The sequence below is a fragment of the Sturnira hondurensis genome, unplaced genomic scaffold (genome assembly GCF_014824575.4).
Source record: "Sturnira hondurensis isolate 20B ecotype Veracruz unplaced genomic scaffold, ASM1482457v3 Scaffold0021765, whole genome shotgun sequence".
In the NCBI taxonomy this organism is placed as follows: Eukaryota; Metazoa; Chordata; class Mammalia; order Chiroptera; family Phyllostomidae; genus Sturnira; species Sturnira hondurensis.
In genome coordinates, this window is record NW_028094396.1 from 1,111,710 (window position 1) to 1,138,678 (window position 26,969).

Below are 26,969 nucleotides of genomic sequence, written 5' to 3' on the forward strand. Positions count from 1 at the left end.
ATGCATGGTTTCCGAACTCAGTACCATCTTTTTCAACGGGGCTACTTTTTTAGCTTGTGTGCAGAATTCAAAAAAGCAAAAAGTAGAGTCGGTAAAGGCTGAGGGAGTCTAAGAAATGGTGTTCCCAAAATATATTCACATCCTAATTCTTGAAATCTATGAATGTTTCCTCATTTGGTAAAGCCTCTGCAGGTTTGATTAAGTCAAGGCTTTGGGGATGAGGAGATTATTTTGATTATCTGGGCAGACCCTAAATGCAGTCACTTGTAACCTTGTAACCCTGAGGCAGGGGCCAACTTCACACACACAGAGAAGGAGATCACAAAGCAAAAAGAGAGTTTAAAGATGTTGGCCTTGAAGATGAGAGTGATGTGGCCACAAGCCAAAGAATGCCAGCGACCATCAGAAGCTGGACCAGGCGAGGATCCAATTCTGCCCTGGAGCCTCTGGAGGGAGCACAGCCCTCCTAACACCCTGATTTTGGCTCAGTGACACTGATTCTGACGCCTGGCCTCCAGAACTGTGGGCAAATATATTCCTATTGTTTTTAAGCTGCTTGGTTTGAGTCATTTGTCACAGCAGCCACAGAAAACTAGTGTAGCTTCTTCTCCAAGGGGGTCCTTAGAGATCACCTCCCAGGTACGCCCTTCATGAACACAGTCTGTCTTTGCCATTTCTACTTCCCAATGCCTATTGTTAACTCAGGGTTTGCTTTCTTTAACTTGTTTCTAATGCTATTTGGAAGTCTGGCATTTAACCAAAATAGGGCATCAATGGTGACCACAAACTAGATCTCACCGTAAACAGTAATCATGAACTAGATCTCATTTTCTGAGAGAATGTCCAGATCTAACTAGCCTCTCATCACAACCCCCCTTCCCCATACCTCCCCCGGTCCATCCAACAGGTCAGCGTTTCTCAAAATGGGGCCTGAGGATCACCTGCGTTGAATCACCTGAGACACTCATTAAGATGTAACGTCCAGGACTCTCCCTCAAACGTACTAAATTTCAACACAACAACAACAACAACAAACTATGGCTGAGGTGCAGAAATCTGTACTTTCAACGAGCCTCCCAGGTGATTCTGAGCCCCCAACATCACAGAACTCTGCTGCAGAAGAAAGAGGTCATGGCTGACCCAACAGGACTCCCTTCTGTGGCTCAGCAGCAAAACCACCGACTCTGGCCCCGTGCTCCACCTGCCCGAGGACGCCTCCACCATGGCCCCCAGGACTGGTTGCTTGTGATGAATCTGAGCCCAGCGAGGGGCCCAAACAGTCCTGACTCCTCCTGCATTTATACCAAAAACAGCTGCAAAGCCATTGGGAGAGCTGGGGACCACAAGTGCTTTTGAGAAACATGAATCACCATTAGGTAATTCATGTTAATTTACCTTTTTAATTACAAAGACCCTTCATAAACAAAAATAGCTTACAAAGGCATGTACCCTTTGATCTTGCCATTCTTTGGGGGAATTTATTTTGCAGAAATTATTTACACTTGTACATATGTACAAGATTACTCACCACAGAACTGATTATAATAGCAGCAAAAAAAAATTGGAAATAACCCAAATGCCATCATTGTGGAACTGATGAAATAAATCATACATATATACAATGAAGAATAATGGGAAAACTGTCTATGTAATGGAAATGTCTGCAAGATAGTTGTTAAAGGAAAATGCAAGGTGCAGAACACATGTATAGTACGCTACCTTTTGTGTATAGAAGAGGAGTAATGAGAATCCACAGTCCTATTTGCTTGTCTGCTCATCAGGAAACACTGGCCCTGGCTGGGTAGCTCAGTCAGGTAAAGCATCGTCCTGATGCACCAAGGTTGGGGGTCCATCCCCAGTAGGGCACATACAAGAGTCAACCAATGAATGCATGAATAACTGGAACAACAAAAATTGATCTCTCTCTCTCTCTCTCTCTCAGACCAATAAATGAAGATTTAGGAAAAAATTTAAAAGGGAAAGGCTGGAAGCATGTACAAAACAGGGTGGTTACGGTTGGGGTAGGGAATGGGGACCAAGAGATGGGGACACTAGGATGGGAAGGGGGCTCTTCACTCAGAGGCGCGTGTGCATGCACCTGATTGGACTTTGGAGTCTGAGACCACGTGGGTGTACTATTCACCCAAAAAGTAAATAATAGGTTCCGGCCAAGATGGAGGTGTAGGTAGAGGCCCTTCGCTTCCTCACACAACCGAAAGGAGCATAACAACCCATCTAAAGTCAATAAGCAGCCAGAAGTGCCAGAAAATCAAACTGCATGAAACTCCCACAACCACAGAATTAGAGAACTAGTCAAGCAGAACAACCAGATCGGTAAGGCAGCAGACAGCAAGAAACCGCCGTGAGGCAGTGGACCGTGCGGGTGGTGCTGGCTGCAGTGAGGTGGCGGGCTGCATGGCAAGGGTTGGCCTAAGGGGAAACTGAGACTCAGAGGTGGCTGTGGACTACAGTGGTTGCCTTGGTGGGAGTGGGAGAAACTCCCAGTCTCACACGATAGTTCATTGAAAAGTGTGCTAGAGACCAGCAGGCAGGCTGCACTGTTCCCACTCTGGCCCCACCCCCACAGGCAGCACAGCAGTGCAGCAAGGAAAGTTGCCCTGGTGAACACCTAAGGCCCCACCCCCTACAACTTAACAGGGACCCTGAAAAAAGAAATAGGGCCAAAATGAAAAACACAGCAAAACCTCAGAAAGAGTTAAGCGATGAAGAAATAGCCAGCCTATCTGATAGAGAATTTAAAGCCCTGGTAATCAAAATGCTCACAGAACTCATTGAGCTTGGTCGAAAAATTAAAGAACAAATGAAAGATACACAAAGTGAAATAAAGTAAAATATTTAGGAAACCAACAGTGACAGGAAGGAAACTAGGACTCAAAGCAACAGTTTGGAACAAAAGGAAGAAATAAACATCCAACTGGAACAGAATGAAGAAACAAGAATTCAAAACAGTGAAGAAAGTCTTACAAACTTCTGGGACAACCTGAAACATTCCAATATCTAAATTATAGGGATGCCAGAAGGAGAACAATGGCAAGAAATTGAAAACTTAATTGAACAAATAACGAAGGAGAACTTCCCCAATCTGGCAAAGGAAATAGACTTTCAGGAAGACCAGGAAGCTCAGAAAGTCCTGAAGTAGTTGGACCCAAAGAGTAATACACCAAGGCATATCACCAATATGTTACCTAATATTAAAAATAGAGAAAGAATCTTAAAAGCAGCAAGAGGGAAGGAAAGAGTTACCTACAAAGGAGTTCCCATAAGACTGTCACCTGATTTCTCAAAAGAAACCTTACAGGCAAGAAGGGTTGGAAGGAAGTATTCAAAGTGATGAAAAGCAAGAGTCTACAACCAAGATTATTCTATCCAGCAAAGCTATCATTTAGAATGGAAGGACAAATAAAGTACTTCCCAGATAAGGTCGAGTTAAAGGAGTTCATCACCACCAAGCCCTTATTATATGAAATGTTAAAAAGGGCTTATCTAGGAAAAAAGATAAAAATATGAACAGTAAAATGACAACAAACTCAAAACTATCAACAAATGAACCTAAAAAAATAAACGAAAGAAAAACAATAAAAACAAAAACTAAGCAAACAGCTACAACAGGAACAGAATCAGAGAAATGGACATCCCATGGAGGGTTTTCAGTGGGGAGGAGGAAGGGAATAGGGGAGAAAAGGTACAGGGAAGAAGAAGCATAATTTGTAGGCATTAAATAGACAGGGAGAAGTCAAAAATGGTATGGGAAGCAGAGAAATCATAGAACTTAAATGTACAACCCATGGACATGAACGAAGGGCGGGGGATGCTGGAGGGTTGGGGGGTGCAGGGTGGAAGGGGAGTAAAGGAGAAAATTGGGAAAACTGTAATAGCATAATCAACAAAATATAATTTAAAACATTTAAAAAGTAAATAATAAAACAAAAATTTAAATAACCATTTATTGTTGCCCTCGGAACGAGTAGTCTGGTCTGGTTCTCCACCCCTGCAAGTCTAGGTGTTGACACGGAGCTCCTCCAACCAGGTGCGCATTTCAGAGCCACTGCTCTCGCAGTGGCTGGCCCATTTGGATGTGGTGCTCCAGATTTCCATCCAAAATGGCAGTGGGACGACAGGTCTTTGAGTTTCTTACCAAGGAGAACCAGTTCCACAAAGGCTCTGGGGTTTGAGTCTGCTGTGCACTAGACAACTCCAAGAGAGGAGGGTCCCCAGCTGCCTAGTACTGGGGCATCAGCTGTTCTCTGCTCACTAGGGAGGAGTGGTGGTAGCGATCCCGAGTGGCGAAGTCTGCATTCTCTTGGGTGAGCTGGGTCATCTCCATGTCAACCCGAGCCAGGGATGGTGCCAAAATTATCTGCTCTTGGGGGGTTTGCAAGCTCCTTTGGTGAGAGAGACACAGAGGACGGTCAGAAGGAAAGAGCAAGACCTAGACAGTAAAAATGAGTCTTCTCTGGGATAGAAAAATCATTTGCAAAAACATCATTGTGCTTATTATTGAACCTGTATTAAAAAAACATAACTTTGAAAGCTTTATGTACAACAGTTGAAGAACAAAGTATAAGAAATAAGTATCAAATAAAATAAGGAAAGAAGTGACATTTACCTTTCTTTAGCAGAAATATATGAAACTCTACAAAATAAATATCCAAATAGAGTCATGTTGGGGCTCTACAGCATTTCTTTGCCTTTTTGTCAACTGAGATAATGGAATGCAGAGGCCGAAAAAGTGACAAGAGTGGAAAGAGAAACCTTCTCCTTGGTTCATGGAAAAGGAAGCTGAATAAGGGGTGACCTCCCGAGCTCAGGTCAACATGACAAGCAGCTACAAGGTAAACCACAAAGGCTTTGACACCAACTTTGCCTGAGTCAGGAACAAGTAAGTCCCAGTACGGATTGCACTGAAGCATCTACATACAGTTGGAGTTGGAATAAACTGGTAAAGAAAATTGTTAAGGATACATGAGGAAAGTACCAGAGACAGAAAGAAATGAGGAAAGATCAGACTGGCACTCAGGTACCTGCCGCAGCCGGATACTGTCACGGCTGTGCCTCGAACCAGCCCCGTGGCCTCGGAAAACCCCCCCACCTCCTGAGGCGAAGCCCTTGTCATGCCTTAGACAGGAACTGCAGCCGGGAGATTCTACTTGAAAAGAATCATCTACTTACGAGTAGGAATGTATAAATAAGGAATATATCTGATAGATGTAAAACATTTTCAAAGGTAGAAAGCGAATGTTTACATCTTTACTACTGAAGCAGAAAGCTTCAACTGACTGGCAAAAAGTGCTGCCACAGAAATTCAGATCACATGACTAAGGCCTTGCAGCCACTGGTGAGAACGTATCTGAATGAGGGAGGCTGAGGTTTTCTGAGAAATGAATTGGCTTCTAGAAAGATTGAATCTTGTAGAAGTAAGGTTGAAAAGTGATAAAAATGCCCTACCAATGAACATATAAGTGTTTTTGCTAATGTATTTTTTCATGAATGCTTTCTTTTTTTTTTAAGGTGAAACAATAGCATTCTTTGAGTTCTGATAAATAATATACTTCACTTTCTAATCTAAAATGGTCTAAGAATTCTCATCTGGGCAGTTGCTAGGACTTCAGTAAAGAACACCTTCTCAAGGTCAGGCTAAATTTTACATAATTCTGGGAATTGTAAGTATAACAGAGGAAATAGCCAAACTCCTCTGCCCAAACACCTCCACTATATTATTTTTCTTTGGTTTGAAGAGCATCTGGGTCTATAATTGTTACAAAAAATACTCTCAAAACTACAAAATAAAAGCACACAGCAAATAATTTCTATTTTAGATAAATTACCATTTCTTGGTCCTTTTATCCTCCTAAATAATTATCACAAAACATCCAGTAGCCATGGTGAGACCAGCAAGTTTGAAGCTGAGGCTTAGCTGAATCCTTCATCGCCCACTTCATAGACCCACAGAGCTACGAATGGTGTGGTCTGGGTCCTATCCCAACCAAAGTATTGTCCTTTTCTAAGAATAATCTCCTCCTAACACATGCTTCTTTCTACACAGCACTACCATGACCTCAGGGGTGAAATTCTAGGAATTCAGAGGGCAGCATACAGAGTAGTGACCTCACATGGCCATGTGTAGGCTTTAAAACAGCAAGTGCCTAAAAATATTCCTGTAAATCAGATAGGGCCGAATGCTCTTAACCAGTCATCGCCTCGAGGTTCAGATCTGTAGGCATCCTCTACACAGAAGCTATTTCCGTTTATCCTCCACTTTTCCTCAGGACTATGTGACAAGAAAAAGAGATTAGCCCCCAAGTGTTGTGACCTGGGTCACCCGACCTGGCGCCACAGAATGGAAGAGAGGCAGAGGGGTGACCCTGCCCTCCTGTAGCCCCACACAGAGCATGTAGCCCAGCTTCCAGCAGGTGACAGGGACACCCCCACACACCACCCTCCCTCCCAGCATTTTCCCTGTTGGTTTCCATAGGCCCTGCTCCTAATTCTTCATCATCCCAGGCTCTAGCACCGAGGTTTCATTTCTTGTGCAAACTGGAACAAATTGGTAGTGCTTATAAAGACTTGTGTAAAAAGGATTCTTAGAAGGGAGGAAGAAGGCTGAATAGATAAAGTGCTTCTGTTTTGTGAGACAAAGAGTTTCTGGAGATTCACAGTGGTGATGGTTGCACAACAATACACATGTACTTAATACTACTGAACTGGACACTGAAAAATGGTAAGACGACACATTTTATGTTTCATGTATCATATCACAATAAGAAATGGGGGGGGGCGGATTCTGGGATCGAAGAGAAAGGGTTTCATAATCCATTAGCAATGTCTGGACATGGAAGGTGAAGATATTGGCAAGTACAACCCAGACATCCAGAGCTTCAAAAACAAAACAAAAATGAAGCCAAATAAACCCTTGGTTGGGTTCTGCCTGGATATTTGGAGCCTGCAGCTTTGGCTCTTCACTGATAATTGAGGGAGAAGGGAAGTAATTTCCCAGGGTCCCAAGGCCTCCAAAGGTGGGGAAACACTGTTTCCAGAAGGGTGGAGAAGGAGGAAGGAGATTAGGGTCCTCTTGAAATCTTACCTTCTCTATGAGGCCTTCTCCTGTTTCTCAGGGAAGTCAGTGCTTCTGTTTCCCTGTGTGTTTGAACATGGAGGTCCCGCAGAAGTCCTCTGGGATCTCTATTCTACCTATTCCTTACTTGGCTTCTTCACTTTCACCAACACAGTCATATCAACCATCTCTGACTTGAGATGGAAGAACAGGAGTCCTTTGGACCCTAATCTTATGTGTGATGACATATTGATGCTAGTGTGTCTTAGACTGAAGTCACTAGGAGTAGTTCTCTTGACTTATCACCCAGCAACCAGATTCTAAATCAAGCCTCTGTTTGGGACTTCCAGCCAAGATGGAGGCGTAGATGGAAGCACTGTACCTCCTCACACAACCAAATTTAAGGACAACAAAGATTTAGAAACAAAAACACAACCAAAACAGACAGAAAATTGAACTGTACCTAAGTCTGACAATGAACCATTCAGCCAGACGGGTAAGAGGGGTAGAGTCGGCGGCGGGCGGAGAGAGGTCCTGACAGAAAAAGGCAGTGGTTAGTGAACTGGGGGGCAAAATGAGAAAACCCAGTAAGGCTCGCAAGGTGGCTGGCTGACCGCAGTCACACATTTGCACGCAGGTAAACCAGGCAAAAAAATGGGCAGTGAGACGGACTGCACAACCCAGGGTGCCAGAGATGGGAAATAAAGCCTAAAAGCACCAATTGGAAAAACTTTCAGGGGTTGAGGTGCTGAGAGAGGCTCTCAGCCTCACAGGAGAGTTCAATGGAGAGACTCACAGGGTCCTAGAATATACACAAGCCCACCCACCCGGGAACCAGCACCAGAAGGGCCCAATTTGCTTGTGAGAAGTGGCAGAGGGGACCAAAATCTGAGAGAGAGTGGGACAAATGCTATTGCTCCCTCTCTGACCCTGCCCCCAGTCACAACCTAGTGACTGGGTTGACTTGCCCTGGTGAGCACCTAAGCCTCCGCCCCTCATACGTAACAGGCATGACCTGACCAAAATATTATGGTTCAAGCAGAAGAACAGCTCAAAGCCCCAGAGCCAACACTTCTAAGCAACAAAGAAATAGCCAACCTATCGGATGCACAGTTCAAAATACTGATGATCAGGATGTTCACAGAACTGGTTGATTTTAGTTACGAATTAGATGAAAAAAATGAAGGCTACACTAAGTGAAATGAAGCAAAATGCACAGGGAACTAATAGTGATGGAAACAAAACTGGGACTAAAATCAATGGAGTGGACCACAAGGAAGAAAGAAATACCAAACAGAAAACAATGAAGAAACAAGAATTCAAAAAAATGAGGAGAGGTTTAGGAACCTGCAGGACATCTTTAAATGTTCCAACATCCAAATTATAGGGGTACCAGAAGGGGAAGAGGAACAGCAACACGTGGAAAACTTATTTGAACAAATAATAAAGGAGAACTTCCCCAATCTGGCAAAGGAAATAGACTTCCAGGAAGTCCAAGGAGTTCCAAGAGTCACAAAGAAGGTGGACCCAAGAAGGAACACACCAAATCACATCCTAATTACATTAGCCAAGATTACAGATAAGGAAAGATTCTTAAAAGCAGCAAGAGAAAAGGAGACAGTTACTTACAAAGGAGTGCCCATAAGACTGTCAGCTGATTTCTCCAAAGTAACTTGGCAGGCAAGACTCTTAATAATTTGAAGTATTCAAAGTCATGAATGGCAAGAATCTACATCCAAGATTACCCTATCCTGCAAAGCTATCATTTAGAATGGAAGGGCAGATAAAGTGCTTCTCAGATAAGGTCAAGTTCAAGGAGTTCATCATCACCAAGTCCTTATTTTATGAAATGTTAAAGGGACTTATCTAAGGAAAAGAAGATAAAAAATATGAACAGTGAAAGGACAGCAAACTCACAGTTATTAACAACCACACCTAAAACAAAAGCAAACTAAGTGGACAGCTAGATCAGGAGCGGAGCCACAGAAATGGAGATCACATGGAGGGTTAGCAACAGGGGAGTTGGAGGAGGAGAAGGGGGGAGAAGGTACAGAGAATAAGTAGCATAGATGGTGGGTAGAAAATAGACAGGGAGGAGGGCAAGAATAGTATGGGAAACATAGAAGCTAAAGAACTTGTGACACATCGACATGAACTAAAGTGGGGGAATGTGGGGAGAGGGGGTGTGCAGGGTGGAGGGGAATGAAGGGGGAAATGGGGCAACTGTAATGGCAAAATCAATAGAATAGATTTTTTAAAAGAAAATAAATAAATAAATAAATAAAGCCTCTGTTCATGATTCCTGAGGATAAGAAGGGAAGGGGACATGAGTCAGAGGACACTTCTAATGAGCTGAGCCTGGGGCCTGGGTGGTGGAGGGCAGTGAGTAGCAAACTCTGAATCTCCTCCAGGTCCTCAACTGTCAGGATCCCCACACTACAATTCACCCAAGCAAAGCAAGAAATGGCACATGCTTATCACCTCCCAGGACCAAGGACACTCATCCACCCTGGTCCTGGCCCTCAATTACCACTGACCTGCAGGAGGGGATCAGAAGAGACCTCATCCATCTGCAAAAGCTGAAGTTGGAGGCTGATCCTACAGGGAAGAGATATACATAAATATTGATGAAGGCTCTAGGTGTGCATCTAGAGCCCTAGTTTTAATAGAATGTGCATTTCCTGACACACACATAATATTAACACATGTTTTCCTTTTTAAGTCTAACCAAACTATATTCATTGAAATATTCCCTAACAGTAACCTGCTAAGGACTTTGTAACCATACATAGTTTCCAAAAATTTATTTTTTTTAATTTTATTTATTTATCTTTAGAGGGGAAGGAAAGGAGAGAAGGAGAGAAGTATCAATGTATGGTTGCCTCTCGTGAGTCCCCTGCTGGGAACTGGCCTGCAACCCAGGCATGTGCCCTGACTGGGAATCGAACCGCGATCGTGTGGTTCACAGGCCCATGCTCAATCCACTGAGCTACACCAGCCAGGGCCAAAAATTTATTTCTAAATTCCAAATCCCAAGAAAGAAACAGAGAAAAAGTAGATAAGTTTTTAACTTCAATCCTAGGAATTTAAACATTTTTGATATGTTTTTCTTAGATTCAAAGTATATGTTAAATATGTCCTATAGAATCCCCTACTAGACCATATGCCCTGTGAGGATAGGAAGCATGTCTTTTTCATTTTGTCTTACAGTACAACACCCACTGGAACTGGCACTCAGAAAGCTTTCCACAGGTGTGAGTGAATCAAATAGCTCAACAAGTAGAAATGTTAGAGCCGAAGTTCGAAGTGAGATTGTTGTTGACACAGACACACTGAATAGGGCTAGTCAACTTTAAAACAAAATACCTAATCCGTCCTTCAGTGTGGGTTTTTAAAAATCTCATATAACAAATTGTATGTATATATAACTTTATATATATAGTTTGATCCAGGTCAGAGCACATACATACCAGAAAAGAAACAAATTAATGCATAAGTAAATGAAACAAAAAATCAATGTTTCTTTCTCTCTTTCTTCTCACCCTTCCCTTTCTCTCTAAAATCAATAAATTTTTAAAAATTAAATAAAACACCCTCACAGACACACCCACAAACAATCTTTAATTTGGGCACCTTGTGGCCCAGCCAAGTTGACACAAAAAATTAACCGTCACAGGGAGGTTTCACAGAGGATGAAACCTCTGTGAAAAGGGGGCTTTTAAAGGATCCTGAACTGCTTTTAAGGGGGGCTTTTAAAGGATCCTGAACTGAGAGAGCTGGGTTTTCATCATAGGTCACCCCTGAGGGCCTTAGACTGGGCATGTCTTCTTTCTGGAATTTGCCATTCCCTCTTCTACTCCGCCATCTTGACCAGAAGTCCTCCAAAACATTATTCTTAATGGATATGTGACTAAGTGTATAAAGTGCATTTCCTTCAAAAGTATACATCCCATTATTCTAATTATAAAAATTTTTTTCTTCACAATTTCAGTTTCCCTAGATTGTTATGGTTTATCTGATTTAGTTAAGACTTAAAGCTTTATTTTCAACTGGGGCATGACAGAATGTTGCTGAAAATGTCTCATGAATTTATTTTTTCTGTGTCAGTGAGTTCTTTCTTTTTTTCTTATTCATTTTTGCTCCACCCCACCACCTCTTCCAAAAATGTATTTTTAACAGCTTTATTACTGAGAAATAACTGACATATAATAAACAGAATATTGACTATAATTTCTTACTTTCTATATTCTTGATGCTCTGGCATTTGGGGTCTTGACCCTAGAGGTGCTAATTCCTAGAGAGAGCAACAAACTCCCCTGTGAGCAAAACTTCAGTATCCAAACCAACCAAACCAGAGCCCACACCCCCAACCATCTCCCTTGTCAAATTCTCCCACACCGAGTCAATACACCCCTGCCCTAAATCACACTAGGGCCATATACCGGACAACTCGGAGCCTATGGAAATTATTCAAACTATCTAATCCTAAACTTGCTCAGCTACCTACCTGGCTCACCCATTCCTTCCCAATAAAAACCTAATAAAAGCTCTGAGCCATGGTCTTCTCTTTTCCTCTCCCTCATGACCAACCCTGGTCCTCCCTCATGTGACCCCTCTTGGCATGCATGCTGTGCCTCCGTTTCTAGGGATCTGTGAGTAGAAACTCATTCCTCCACGACAATCATTTCTGTGTCTGTGTGTCTTAACATACCTGATTATAACTTCAGAGTCCATTTCTAGAACAAACTGCATGCATTTCAAGGGTACCATTTCGTAAGTGTTCACACGTGGAGGACACTGTGAAGCCATCACCACAAGCAAGATCATGAACACATCTACCACCTTCGAAAGTTTCCTCAAGCCATCCCCAACCGCATCTAAAAGCAACCACTGACCTGCTTTAATGATAGGTTAGTTTGCATTTTTAGCAACTTTATATTATATATATATAAAATAATACACTACATACTCTTTTTGTCTGGTTTCTTTCACTCAGCATAGTTATATGAGATTCATCCATGGCATTGTGTGTTCTTTTTATTACTGAGCATTCCATTATATAGCTGTACTACAATCTGTTTATAGTCATCTGTTGGCGGGCATTCATATGGTTTCCAGTTTTAGCTATTACAAATTAAGCTTCTGTGAATATTCATGTAGGTGTTTTTTATATACTTTCAGTGCTCTTGGGTAAATACCTAGGAGCACATTGGCTAGTTCATAGAGCAGGTACAAGTTTAACTTTTAATAAACTGCCAAACTGTCTTACAAAGTGTTGTATTATTTTATTTCCACCAACAGTATATAGCAGTTCTAGTTGTTCTACATCCTTGCCAACACTTTGCATGATCAGTATTTTAAGTTTTAATCCTATCCCCCTAATTGGTGTGGAGTAGTATTACATTGTGTTTTTAATTTGCATTTCCTAATGACTAACCATGTTGAACACCTTTTCATTTGCTTATTTGCCTGCCATCCATACATACTCTTTGGTGAAATCTATTTAAAACTTTTGCCCATTTTTAAAATCTTTTTGTTTGTCTTATTATTCAGTTTTGAGAGTTTTTATATATTCTAAATACAAGTCATTTCTCAGATACACAATTTGCTGACATTTTCTCACAGCCTATGGCTTGCCTTTGCATTCTTTTACCTGTGTTTGGAAGATCAGAGCCCTTAAATTGAGGAAGTCCAATGTAGCAACTTTTTTCCTGTTTTTGGTGTTGTATCTAAATCTTTGCCTTTCATTCAGATTCCCAAAGGTATTTTTCCTTTACTTTCTTTTAAAATTTTATAGTTTCATGTTTTACATTAAGCTCTAGGATTTATTTTGAGTTTTTTTACATCATAAGATATGTAGATTAAATTTACTTTTTGCATATGGATATCTGGTTGTTCTAGCACTGTTTTCTAAAGAGATTTTTTTCCTTCACTGAATTGCTTTTGCACCTTTTTTGAAAATCAACTGATCATATACATATGGATGAATTTCTGGCCTTCCTACTCTGTCCACTAACTTATTTGTCTAGCTTCATTTCAATACTATGCTGTCTTGATTACCTTAGCTTTATAAGGTAAAGTCTTGAAATCAGGTAGTGTAAGTTCTCCAACTTTGTTCTTCTTTTACAAAGTTGGTGGAGCTATCTTAGGTCCTCTGCATTTCCACATACATATTTTAGAGTCTGCTTGTCAATGTCCATAAAAACAAGCAACAGAGATTTTGGTTGGGATTGTGTCAAATCAATAGAACAATTTGGGAAGAAATGATGTCTTAAGAATATTGAATCTTCCAGCCCTGGCTGGAGTAGCTCAGTGGATTGAGCGTGGGCCTGCGAACCAGAGGATCGCGGTTTGATTCCCAGTCAGGGCACATGCCTGGGTTGCAGGCCAGTTCCCAGCAGGGGACACACCAGAGGCAACTGTACATTGATGTTTCTCTCCCTCTCTCCTTCCCTGCCCCTCTGAAGATAAATAAATAAAATTTAAAAAAAGAATATTGAATCTTCCAATTCATAAACATAGTACATCTCTTCACTTATTTCTTTAATTTCCTCTTAGAAATGTTTTAGTTTTCCTCTTTTAGTCTGTAAAGATGGTGATTTACATGGAATAATTCAGAATGTTAAACCAACCTTGAATTCCTGGGATAAACCTACTTGGTTTTGATGTATTATCCTTTTTATATTCTCTATTCAATTTGGTAAAACTTTGTTATAAATTTTTGTTTCTATATTTATGAAAGATATTAGGGTATAGATTTCCAAAGCATTTGTATAGAATTTATATTCTTTCTCCCTTAAGTGTTTGGTAGATTTCATTGGTGAAGCCATCAGGGCCTAGAGTTTTCTTCATGGGAAGGTTTTAATGACAAGTATAATTTTTTTAAAAAGATCTGATTTATTTACTTAGAGAGAGAGGAAGGGAAGGAGAAAGAGAGAGAGAGAGAAACATCAATGTATGGTTGCCCCTCATGTGTCCCCAAGTGGGGACCTGGCCTGAAACCCAGGCATGTGTCCTGACTGGGAATCGAACCAGCAGCAACCCCTTCGTTCACAGGCCTGTGCACAATCCCCTGCGCTACACCAGCCAGGTCACAAGTGTAATTTCCTTAATAGAACTTAAATAGCCCTATCTTTCTTCTAGGGTGAACTCTAATAGTTTGTATCTTTTAAGGAATTTGTCCAAGTTATCAAATTTATTGACATAAAGTTGTTTAAAATACTTCTTTATTTCCCTTTTAATATCTATACACTCTCTAGCAATGTCATCTTCCTCACTCTTGACACTGGTCATTTTTACCTTCTCTCCTTCCCTTCTGATCAGTCTGGCTAAAGGTTTGTCAATTTTATTGACCTCACATAACCAGTTTCTTGTTTCATTGCCGTTTTCTACTTTTTTCTTGTTTTATATATTACTGATTTCTATTTTGATCTTCATTGCTTCACTGTTTCTCTTATTTGGATTTAATTTGCTTTTCTTTCTCAAGTTTCTTACATTGGAAGCCGGGGTGATTGATTTGGGGTATTTCTTCTTTTCTAGTACATACATTTGATGCTATAAACTACCTTATAAGTACCTAGTTAGCTGCATCCTATAATTTTTGTTATATTTTCATTTTTATTCAGTTTAAAACACTTTCAAACTTGACTTTTTATTTCTTCTTTGAGCCATGAGTTGTTTAGTTTCTTCAGTTAATTTAGCATTGTTTAGTGTTCTTAGTCATTTAATGTTATTTAGTGTTCTTTTGTTTCTAAAGATTTGGGGATTTTCCAGATATCTTTCTGTTATTTATTTATTTCTAATTTACTTCCTCTTTGGTCAAAGAATATACTTTGTTCTTGAATTGACTTGAATACCTTTAAATAGACATATTGAGACTTTTTACGTCCTCAAATAAATTTAAAATGAACATACATTCTGCTGTTGTTAGGTGGAATGTTGTATAAATCTCTGTTTATCCAGGTTTGTTGATAATGTTATTCAAATCTTCTAAAGTCTTACTGATTTTATGCCTACTTGTTTTATCATTATTGAGAGAGATGTGTTGAAATCACTGACTACAATTATGGACTTTTCTATTGCTTGTTACAGTTATACCTGGTTTTTGCTTCATGTATTTCAAAGCTCTGTTTTTACGTATATAAATGTTGAGGTTTGTTACATCTTCTTGGTTATTTTTTAACTTTATGAAATAACCCTCTCCATCCCTAGTAATATTCTTTTCTCTAAAACCTACTTTGCCTGCTATTAATGCTGTCACTCCAGCTCTGCTTGGACTCATGTTATCACGTCTTTTCCCATCCTTTCACTTTCAATTTATTTTGTGTCTTTATATTTAAAGGAAGTTTTATGCAGGTAGAATATAGTTGTATCATTCTTTTTTATTCAATTTGACATACTCAATGTTCCAACCACTGTTGGGAGTGTTAGACTATTTATTTTTAGTGTGATTATTGACATGGCTAAGTTTGCACAAATCGCCTTGTTATCTGCATTTTGTTTGCTCCATATGCTCTTTATTATCTTTTCCTCTTTTTCTGCTTTATTTTAATTTGAGCATTTTTAAAATTTAATTTTATCTCCTTTATTGGTTCACTAGCTATAACTTTCTATTTTTGATCTTCACCTGAGGACATGCTTATTGATTTTAGAGAGGGAGGAAGAAAGAGAGGGAGAGAAACATCAAAGCAAAAAAGAAACATGGATTGGTGGCCTCTCACGCACACCCCAGACCTGAGATCAAACCCGCGACTTGGGCATGTGCCCCGACTTGGAATGAAACTTTCAACCTTTTGATTTACAAGACCATGCCCAGCCAGCTGAGCCACACCAGCCAGCGTGACTCTTTGCTATTTTTAATTGTTGCTTTAGAGTTTGTAGTACAAATTCTTAACTTATGACAGGCCACCACTAAGTGATACAATAGTACTTCCCATAGAGTATCAGAAACTTAAAACAGTGTATTTCCATTTCTTCCTTCCCGGCCCCTGTACTATCGTTGTCATCCCCTTGACTACTATATGTTTTCTAAATCTCACAAGTTATTTTTTAATTTGTTATCATTTATGTGCATATCATATTTTTCCTCCTAGACTATAAGCTACTTGAAAATAGGATTCATATCTGAGCCAATGTTGGCAGTTAATGTACGCTGCAAACACATTTCTTCAGGAGTCAGTAGGTGTGAAAAGAGAAGGAGGGAAGGGGTAGGGAAAAGGCTCTGCTGCTCACCAAGGTGAAGCCCCGGACTGGTCCGACCAATGTAGAAATACACAACCACAGCAACACACATGTTCACCAAGGTGTAGACCCACTGGATCACAAACATGATGACAAGGGACCCAACAGCCTGTGGAAACAGAGTAGGAAAGGTAAGTCACCTAATGGTGTATCACATGGTAAGCAAACCACAAGGCTCGTGCCTTAAGAAACAATAGTCCCTCTCGTCAACCACTGATCACTATAAAAGTCTGCTTAACTGGAGTTCACTCATAATTCAAGAAACCTCACTTAGCCAGATACTTGAGAATATACCCTCTGGAAGTATCCTCTAATCAAAACTATCAATAAGTAGATAGATATTCTACCATAGCTCCTTGTCCTACTCCTCCCTAGAAGAAACAAAGTGAAATGATTCTAATTTGGTATACCTAGAAATTTAGTAACCCAGAGGTTATCAGAGATGATCAATTATTTTACAAGTAAACTACTGACATAAGTGATGCACTAAATGTAATCTTGCCATATGTAGTCTCTTCTAAATTCTGATGTGACAGGAAGTTAAATCACATTGCTCCTGGTTAAAGACCCTCCTCTTCCTCCCCATAGCCCCAACCCTGAGGCCACACATATCGCCACCTGAATTACGTCTCACAGACAACTAAGATAAAAATGAAGCTACTCACCCCCAGCAGGGAGACCCAAGGATTGCACATGTGAGCATAGACAGAAGTAGGTCTGCTCCGAATGTCTTGTTCCTGGAGCCTATGCTTTAGGAAGAAATCTAAAAAATAAATGAGCCAAACTCTTGGTTACCAATTTGTTATCAAGTCCTCTTCTATTTTTATTAGCAAATACCTATGAGCTCTTCTCCAATTTTGTAACTCAGCCTAAAAGATAACTTCCACTTACTTCAACCATTAACTCCCTTGTGGTCTTAGTCAACTCATTCTCCTACCTTCTGATGTAGCAAGTTTACAATTTCTCCTCTCAAAGGAGAACTTTCATATTGTCTCATCACCAGATCTACCAACTCAGTTGCGTCTTGAACTCTCTCCTCTCTTCCTTCCCTCTTTGTACAGTGGTCGAACCTGGCTCCTATGTAAGGCCCATCCTTCCATTTGTGCCCTGCTCAGGGATTTTGCTTTTACATCATTGATTTTTCCATCCTCTCCTGAATCATTCCAATGAAATACATATATTTTATGCTGCAATTTCTCCCACCTAAACAAATACCTTCTGGTCAACTCCTATTTTTTTTCTTTCATACAGCAAAACTCCTCAAAAGAATAGCCTATACATTCTTCTTTTTTAAAAAATTATTTGGGAATTATTTTTTTTAATTTTTTCTTTTAACCTTTTAAAATTGTTGTTCAAGTACAGTTGTCTCCATTTCCCCCGCCACTTCTCCCATGCCCCCACCCCAGTCATCCCCACTTCCCACCCTTGATCCTACCCCACTTTGGATTTGTCCATGTGTCCTTCATAGATATGCCTGAAAACCCTCCCCCACTTCCCCCCATTATCCCCTCCTACCTCCCCTCTGGTCACTGTCAGTTTGTTCTTAATTTCAATGTCTCTGGTTATATTTTGCTTGCTGGTTTGTTTTGTTGATTAGATTCCACTTATAGGTGAGATCATATGGTATTTGTCTTTCACCTCCTGGCTTATTTCACTTAGCATATTGCTCTCCAGTTCCATCCATGCTGTTGCAAAGGGGGAGGAGCTCTTTATTTCTTTCTGCTGCATAGTATTCCATCATGTAAATGTACCATATTTTTTTTATCCATGCATTTACTGATGGGCACTTAGGTTGATTCCAGCACTTGGCTATTGTAAATTGTGCTCCTATGAACATTGGGGTGCATAGGTTCTTTTGGATTGGTGTTTCCGGGTTCTTCAAGTATAATCCCAGCAGTGGAACTGCCAGGTCAAAAGGCAGTTCCATTTTTAGTTTTCTGAAGAAATTCCATGCTGTTTTCCACAGTGGCTGCACCAGTCTGCATTCCCACCAACAGTGCACTAGGGGTCCCTTTTCTCCACATCCTCTCCAACACTTGTTGTTTGTTGATTTGTTTATGATGGCCATGAATAGCCTATACATTCTTTACCTCTCGTTATTTCCTCAACCCACTTATACATAAGATTGTAACACTCCACAAAACTACTCTTTCTAAAGTTGCCAATGACTTGATCTTTTTCAAATTCAATGGTCAACTCTGAGTCCTCATCCTACTCCACCTTTCCAATAGCATCTAACACATGTGATCACTTCCTGTTTATTGAAACACTTTCTTCTCTTGGTTTCTAGGATGCCTCACTCTCCCAGTTTTTCTCCTATTCCACTGCCATTTTTTCTCAGTCTCTGTTGCTGGCTCAGCTCCGCCTTCCAAATACACCACTCCACCTTCCCCAAATACTGTACAATCCAACATTCATTCAGTCCTCAGCATTCTTTTTCCCCCATATATACTCATTCCCAGGAGATCTCATCTTGTCCCATGGCTTTAAATATTATTCATATAAAAGCGATCCAGTTTTGTGTCATCCTTGACACTTGAATTGAAAATTTGAATATCTAGTTTTCTTCCCAATATCTCCCCTTACTTGACTAACAAGCACCTCAAACCTTAACATGGCTGAAGCAGAAATATTTATTCTTCCCAAGTCGTCTTCTTCTAAATAAACAACAACAGCATTCACTCAAATATCTAAGACTCATTCTTGACTCCTCTTTTCCTCACACCTACATCTATCCCATTAGTACACACTGTTGATTCTACAATCAAAATATATTCATAATATGACCACTCCTTGCCATGGGCACTGCTCCCACCCTAGCCTAAGCCATTTTTGTCTGATTTATTTCAGTGAGCTCCTGTGGTAGGGACTGTGGCAGTTAGTGTGGCCATGTGACCAAATCCTCACCAATAAAATGTCAGCAGAACTGATGAGTGACATTTTTGGACAAGATCTTTGGGAGAGAAGGTGTGCCCCTTCTGTGTGCGTGATGTCTGCACACGTTAAGTCAGTTTTGACTGTGCACATGACAAGGTGTAGGGGATGGAGGGAGCCTGGGTCCCTGAATCAGTGTGTGGAGGAGAGCACTTAGTGGGTGTTCCCGCTTATTTGAAACACCCTTCTTGGACTATTAGTGCAAGTGAGAGATCAATTTCCATTGTATTTGAGCCACTACATACTTGGTTATTTCTTAGAGCAGTTTAGCCTACCTTAATTAATATACCTCCAAATAGGCGTTGGCTCCTTCTCTTACCATTATATAATACATTCCTCACAAAGCCAGTGATCATCTTAAAGCCTGAATCTGATCATATTGCAGCCCTAGCTAGAACCTCTGTCGGCTTTGTATCACAGTCCTGGCCCTACGTAGCACTGACTCCCATTTGCCTCATGGTATTCATCTCCCACCTCTCTCCCCGGCACACTCCCTTCCTGTCACTGCTGGACCACTGCTCTTCTTGGAACCTGCCTATCCAGTGCCCACCTGTACCTGTATACACGCCATTTCCTCTGCCCGAAACTCTTCGCCCACATCTCTGCACAGCTCACTACTTTATATACAATTCAGTATTACAATATCCTCTTCTCAGAGAGATCTTTTCTGACAAACCCAGCTGAAAGAGTATCCCCTCTTCACCCTAGTCTTTTTTGTCCCATGGCCCCTCTTTTTATTTTTCATAGTACCTGACATTACAGCGCATATTTGTTTGTTTATGTGTCTCCCCTACTAGATAGAATGCAAGCTCAGTGAAAGCAGAGATCTATGTCTATTCAGCATGTTCCAGCACCTAGAACAGTAATTAGAATGGAGTAAATGCTCTACTCATATGGTTAAATGAATAAACAAACCACTCTAGCGGATTCTTCATACTCTCAACATGTCTTCCTTCATCATGTGCTGCCAATTGTGATACTTACCTTCTATACCTCCACACCTGAGGGCAAGAACTGTCTTTTATATCTCTGAATGCAAAATTTAGACATTGAGAAGTTCATGTATAGAAGTGCTCAAAAAAAGTTTTCTTATTAATTATGAATTACAATAAACTCTGCAAAGTTTATGATTGATTTAAATTGATGGTCCTGTTACTTTTTTTAAAAGAAAGAATACTGCTATTATTGCATTAATTAAATTGTATACTTTTAAGATGCTCGACATGTGATTCACTTTTTCAGTCATTGGCTTAGTGAAATACAATTGCCCCTTTGGTTATTTTTTAAATATATTTTGTTGATTATGCCATTAAAATCATCTTATCCCCTCCTTTATTCCCCTCTGCCCTGCACACCCTGTCCCACCCACATTACTTCCCATTAGTTCATGTCCATGGGTCATACATGTAAGTGCTTTGGCTTCTACATTTCCTATACTATTCTTAACGTCCCCCTGTCTATTTTCTACCTACCATCTATGCTACTTATTCTCTGTACCCTTTTCCCCTCTCTCCCCCTCTCAATTCCCCCACCAATAACCCTCCATGTGATCTCCATTTCTGTGATTCTGTTCCTATTTCAGACATTTAATTTGTTTTTATTTTTGTTTTTTTAGGTTTGGTTGTTAATAACTGTATTTGTTGTCATTTTTCTGTTCATATTTTTTATCTTCTTTTTCTTAGATAAGTCTTTTTAACATTCCATATAATAAGGGCTTGGTGATGATGAACTTCTTGAACTTGACCTTATCTGGGAAGCACTTCATCTGCCCTTCCATTCTAAATGATAGCTTTTCTGGGTACAGTAATCTTGGATGTGTGTCCTTGCCTTTCATGACTTGGAATACTTCTTTCCAGCCCCTTCTTGCCTGCAAGTTTTCTTTTCAGAAATCAGCTGACAGTCTTATGGGCACTTCTTTGTAATTAACTATCTCCTTTCATCTTGCTGCTTTCAAGATTCTCTCCTTATCTTTACTCTTAGGTAATGTAATTATGACATGCCTTGGTGTGTGATTCCTTGGGTCCAACTTCTTTGGGACTCTCTAAGCTTCCTGAACTTCCTCAAAGTCTATTTCCTTTGCCACATTGGGGAAGTTCTCCTACATTATTTGTTCAAATAACTTTTCTATTTCCTGCTCTTCCTCTTCTTCTTCTGGCACCTGTATGATTCGGATGTTGGAACATCTAAAGATGTCCTGGAGGTTCTTAATATTCTCCTCATTTTTTAAAATTCTTGTTTCTTCATTCTGTTCATCTGGTTCACACCGTTGATTTGAGTCCCAGTTTCCTTCCCATCATTATTGGTTCCCTGTGCATTTTCCTTTATTTCACTTAGCATAGCCTTCATTTTTTCCTCTATTTTGTGACCATATTCAGCCAGTTCTGTGAGCATCCTGATGACAAGTGTGTTGAACTATGCATCTGATAGGTTGGCTACCTCTTCGTTGCTTGGTTGTATTTTTTCTGGACCTCTGATCTGTTTTTTCATTTGGGCCATTTTTTTTTTGTCTCAGTGGGCCTTTTACATAGAAGGGGGCAGAGCCTTAGGTGTTCACCAGGGCTGGGCAACTCACTTAACTGTGCTGTGGTGCTGTATGTGGGGGAGGGATCCAAGAGAGAACAGTGCCGCTTCACTCTCTGCCAGTTTTCAGTTACTTCCCCCACAATCAAATTGGGCCCTTCTGGTGCTAATTCCTGGGTGGGTGGGTTTGTGTACATTCTAGGACCCTGTGGGTCTCTCCAGTGAACTCTCTTGTGAGGCTGGGAGTTTCTCCTGCTGCCGCCTCAACCACCACAGGTGTTTTCAGTCAGAGGTTTGAGGCTTTATCTTCCTGTGCTGGAACTCTGGGTTGTGTGGTCTGTCTCCCTCCCTAGTTGTTCCTCCCAGTTTATCTGCACGAGAATGTGCGACTACCCTGTCAGCCAGCCAGCACATCCCCTGGTCTGCCAGCCGCTGTCTCTCAGCCCAGCTGCCTGTCTCTGCCCCTTCTACAGGTCTGGATGAATGTTTCTTCTTTAACTCCTTGGTTGTCGGACTTCCATACACCTCAATTTTCTATCAGTTCTGGTTGTTTTTTTGTTTTTAAATTTGTTGTTGTCCTTCTTCTGGTCATGTGAGGAGGTACAGTGTATCTACCAAGCCTCTGTCTTGGCCGGAAGTCCTCCCCTTTAGTTATTAAGAAGGAACACTATTGGTTAAGGACTTAGATTTTTGCCTCTCTGAGCTTTGCAAAATGTTAAGCTCACCCTTCACACTTAATCTTGAACTTGCACAGTATCAATTATACTGTACCTAAGGGAATTGTGTGTGTATGTTTTCTAAGGAACTCAGGAGGAAGTAGTGAGGAAGGGGTGTGTCCTCCAGGCAAGAACAATGCAGTTTTATCCATCAGAATGTGTGAGAGAATTCATGCAAGGATGCTCAATGACTCCAAACAGGTTTGACAAAACAGGTAGATAACATGGTTTCAAAATCCTTCCAAGTCACTAAAGGAATTTTTTTTCTTGCATGAGGATTTCATTGAAAGAAACAAGCCTTGTAAACTATTGTTAGAAAGGGACATTTTTCATATGGGAAATTCTAGAGTAATGGTCAGAAAGGCAGCTTTACTTTTCAAGTCTTAGTGGCAAAACAAAAAACCAAATAAACAAAACCATGCATCAGGCATGATAAAGATATCAAATATTAAAAACATAATGAAAATAATAGTAGTATGTCTAACAAATTCAATATTCACAAACCCATGCAGATATAAAAACTTTGATCATGAAGGGTGAAAACAATTACATTAATTTTAAAAATCATGAACTTAAGTAATTTTATAGAAACTACCGGAAAATATTAAACCATCTCTACAAATGAACTCCATATCTTAATCAGCATAATAAATACGCAGCTTCAGTCAGCATGAACAGACCAAGAATGCACACGATGCAGTCCATTAAGGCTCATGTTTCAAGTCCATGTGGTCTTTTATCATGCTGACAGTGCAATTCTTTTAACCGCTTTCCAAATGCTGTACATTTTAGTTACTTCTAACTTGATTGTACAATTCTTCCAAATAAATTTACTAAGCCAGGAAAATTACACAGGTTTATATTTCTTGTTACATCTTGAAAGATCATGCTCCAGGAAGAATGAACCAGAGGGGTTTTTGGCTATGGCATGTGAAAAGGTTGGCCACGTCTTTTCCATAAGAATTAAGTGTACAACTAGACGTAATTCAAATACAGGCAGTTTGCTAAAACAAACCAACAAAAACTCAAAAGTACACATCAGAGTCAGGAGTTGCCACACGTGTTATCTAAATTACCCAGTTTTTGACCCAAAATTATAAGACATGCAAAGAAATAGGAAATTGTGACCCATGCAATCAAGAGAAAATGACTCTGAGTGGGGCCACATGTTGGGTTTAGCAAAGACTCCAAAGCACCTAGTATAATATACACGCTCAAGGAATTCAACAAAAACACAATGTCAGTGACTTATGGAAAAATGATGGCAATGACTTTCCAAATAAGGGATATCAATGGAGACATATAAACCATGAAAAAAGAACCAGGTGAAAATTCTATAGCTAAAAAGCACAATAACAGAACAAAAAAATTTCCTAGATGGGTTCAACAGCAAATCTGATATGGCAGAAGACAGAATCAGCAAAACTTAAAGTAGATCAATAGAAGCGATTCAAACTGTAAGGCAGACACGAATAGGTGGGAGAAAAAGAAACAGCCTCAGAGACCTGGGAAACAATGTCAAGTGAACCAGCTAATGTGTAATACCAGTCCCACAGGGGATGGGAAGGAGTAGAAAGGGCAGAAAAAATATTTAAAGAAGTAATGACTAAAAACCTCCCAAAGTTGATGAGTATCTTTAACCTACAGAACCAGAGGAAATGAATCCACAGGCATTGCTTCCAGCAATGTGTACATACGTGTACTTGACTACCACAGACCTACTACTATCTTTATTTAAACTTTTGACAGTATAATAGCTATGCAATGATATCTTACAGGGGGTTGAATTTGTGGTGATTTAATCACTACCATGCCCTGGTGCATAAAACATACTGACAGCAAGCAGCACACACTTCAAATAGTGGGTAAGGACACGGGTTTTAAAGTGAGACAGACCTGAGTTCAAATCCTGTCTGGTTCACATCCTGCACAGGGGTTTAACTTCTCTAAACCTCTCCAAAAAAGGTAGTAACAATGTCTACACTAAACCAACAGTAGAAAATCTGTGTTCAGTGCTTCTCTCAGTGTCAGGAACATGGGACATGCTTAATAAATGCTGCCTATTTTTTTACCTACTTACATTATTTACCACTTAACAATAATAGTTTGTTGAGTGGACAGTGAATGAGTCTGGGAATTGATTTTTCACATGTAAACTACATATTCATCTCTTCTGACCTCTGCTTAGTAGAATCTGGATTTTGAACTTCCTGTTTTTAAAAATAATATACTTTGGAAGGTATGCTTTTGTCAGTTGTGTTTGTCTGAATAATTGTTTCCTTCTGCAACACTGTTGTTCAAATGTTTTTTATTTCTATTTAATCAGATTCCTTTTTATCTCTGATGATGTATTCAATAATCACAAGTATCTCTTTTGCACAGCTGTTATAAATAAGGAATTCATGGTTATATAAGGCATAAAATATAGCCCCCAAGTTAATCTTTTGGATCCATTTGCTCTCAACAATATTTATTCAATAGTGGTTTGATTCTTATAATTTTATGCATCCGGTTTGTCACACATTAGGTTCTTATAATAGTTTAACACTTTCTAGTCTACTTCACTGATCAATGTTTCACTTTTTTAGATAATATTTGTTCAAATGCCCATCAATATAACCAGCTTTTACTGTATGTTGTGTGCCGTGGCCGTGTGGGAATATTGTGATGAACACAAGATGAAAAGACATGGTTTGTGACTAAAGGAAGCTCACAGTCTAGAGGCAAAGGAGCGAGACTAGTATTTCCTTTCCTTAAGACAGACGAGTGGGCCTGAAGACAGATGTATAAACACATGTGATCTGAATGTATAAAACAATGTGATACTCATTTATACTTCCTGTATGAATCAAATATTATGCCTGCACAGCAGGGAAATTAGGTAATCCTTCTCAGAGCGGGTAAAAATGGGTCTGGAAAGCCAAATGTACTTCAAACTATAAGTTGGAATTTTCCAGATGGAGTTGGGGGAGGTGAAGCAACTTGAGAAGGCAGAACGGCATACTCAAAGGCAGGAAGGCACACAGAACACGATGTGTTTAGGGCACCAGTCTGGGTTTAGCTGCAACACACAGTGCATGGGTCGTCATGAGAAAAGTGACCATGAAGGTGGGTCAGGACAGAATTGACCTAAAGAACCTTGCAGATCACAGCAGGGATCTTGGACTTAATATGGAAGGCATTAGATTCCAGCAAAGGTTTTTAGTCAAGAGAGGCATGATCTTTATTTCAGAAAGATCATCCAGTGGACAATGAGGAGGAGAAGTAGGATGTGGGAAAATCTGGAGGCTGGAGACTAGTTTGGAGACATAACAAGAGCCTGGGTGCAAGATGATGAGGGTCTGTTCCCAGGGAAAGACAGCAAGGGTGGAGGAGAATAGGTAGTCAATAGCTATGACGTTTCTAGATTGGGCAGTTGGGTGGCAACCACTTTACTGATTAAACATGGCAAACTGACCATATGTCTCTCCTGAAAACCAAAAAAGAAGACAGAAAAGGAACTAAATAGCTATAACCCCACAAGCACAGGGAGAATGAGAGAGGAAAGAGGAAAACAAGTCTTAGAAGACGGAAAGGTAACCGAGGAGTGGGAACAGACCAGGCAGAGCAGAGGAGGGTGAACCCTGGAGCCTGCAGATAAGGTGCAGGAAGGAGCAGCCCCAAGGCACCAGGCAGACTCCAGAGAGTTCACGATCAGGAAGCACCACGTCCCTAGGAAGTGGTAAGGTGCAGGGGGCTGGTCACAAAACTGTGTATGAAACTGTTGGAGACTGAGGTCCTCTACCCATGCAGCCGAGTAACAACTCCTTCTAGGGGGGGTTCCTCTAAAGAAATCAAAGCAGAGAGTGCCCAGACTTGGGACACCAATCTCATCAAAGAGTACAGGACTGGAGCTAGAAACGGGAATTGAATGAAAACCCATATCCTAAACAATGGGGAGCCCCCAAGTCCCTTCCCTTCCCTTGCTCCCCGAATGCAAGCAGCCATCTGGGTGAGCCCCAAGCAAGAGATTACATGACCCTTCTGCAGAAGAACTGAAGAGTCCCAGAGGAAACCCTCTAGAGACAGGTACATTTGCGGGTCCCCTGTGAAGAACCTAGCTTACTCCCTAATCATTTTACAGTGAGGCACCCCAAAGAACAAGCCCTGCCATGACAATGAACAGCATGCTTTTTACTACTTCAAAAAGAAAAGATCAACAGACATGTTAGTAAAGCCTCTTATATGAGAGAGAGAGAGAGGGAGAGAGAGAGAGAACGAACCAAGCCACAGAGAAAAGAACCTAGAGAACATGGGGCAGTGAAAGGAGCAGAAAAGGACTTTAAAGGGAGAATAAGTGATATTACCAGAAAGATGCGATAAACCACTGTACCCATAACAAGAATAAGATGATGTTCAATTGTTTTTAAAAGGACAAGGGCAAATTAAATTACAAGCAAGAGCTCTTGGAAACGAAAAACAGGACAGTTGTGGTACAGCCTGATTGT

The 26,969-nt window shown here is 40.5% G+C and overlaps 1 protein-coding gene across 5 annotated transcripts in view; it reads right to left on the reverse strand.

Annotated features, from left to right (window-relative positions):
* Positions 1 to 3,924: 3,924 nt before the first annotated feature.
* SLC12A8 (solute carrier family 12 member 8) overlaps positions 3,925 to 26,969 on the reverse strand; it is a 151,195-nt gene continuing 128,150 nt past the window's right edge. For 2 of the 5 annotated variants that reach the window (XM_037033680.1, XM_037033683.1), the window contains exons 11-14: positions 16,978 to 17,075; positions 16,304 to 16,421; positions 9,610 to 9,670; positions 3,927 to 4,403 (exon numbers count right to left, since the gene is read on the reverse strand). In XM_037033680.1, the coding sequence (XP_036889575.1) occupies positions 4,241 to 4,403; positions 9,610 to 9,670; positions 16,304 to 16,421; positions 16,978 to 17,075 (440 nt within the window). In that variant the 3' untranslated portion in view covers positions 3,927 to 4,240. Of the gene's footprint in view, positions 4,404 to 9,609; positions 9,671 to 16,303; positions 16,422 to 16,977; positions 17,076 to 26,969 lie in introns of all 5 variants that reach the window. The other 3 variants (XM_037033681.1, XM_037033685.1, XM_037033684.1) reach the window with 3 other exon arrangements.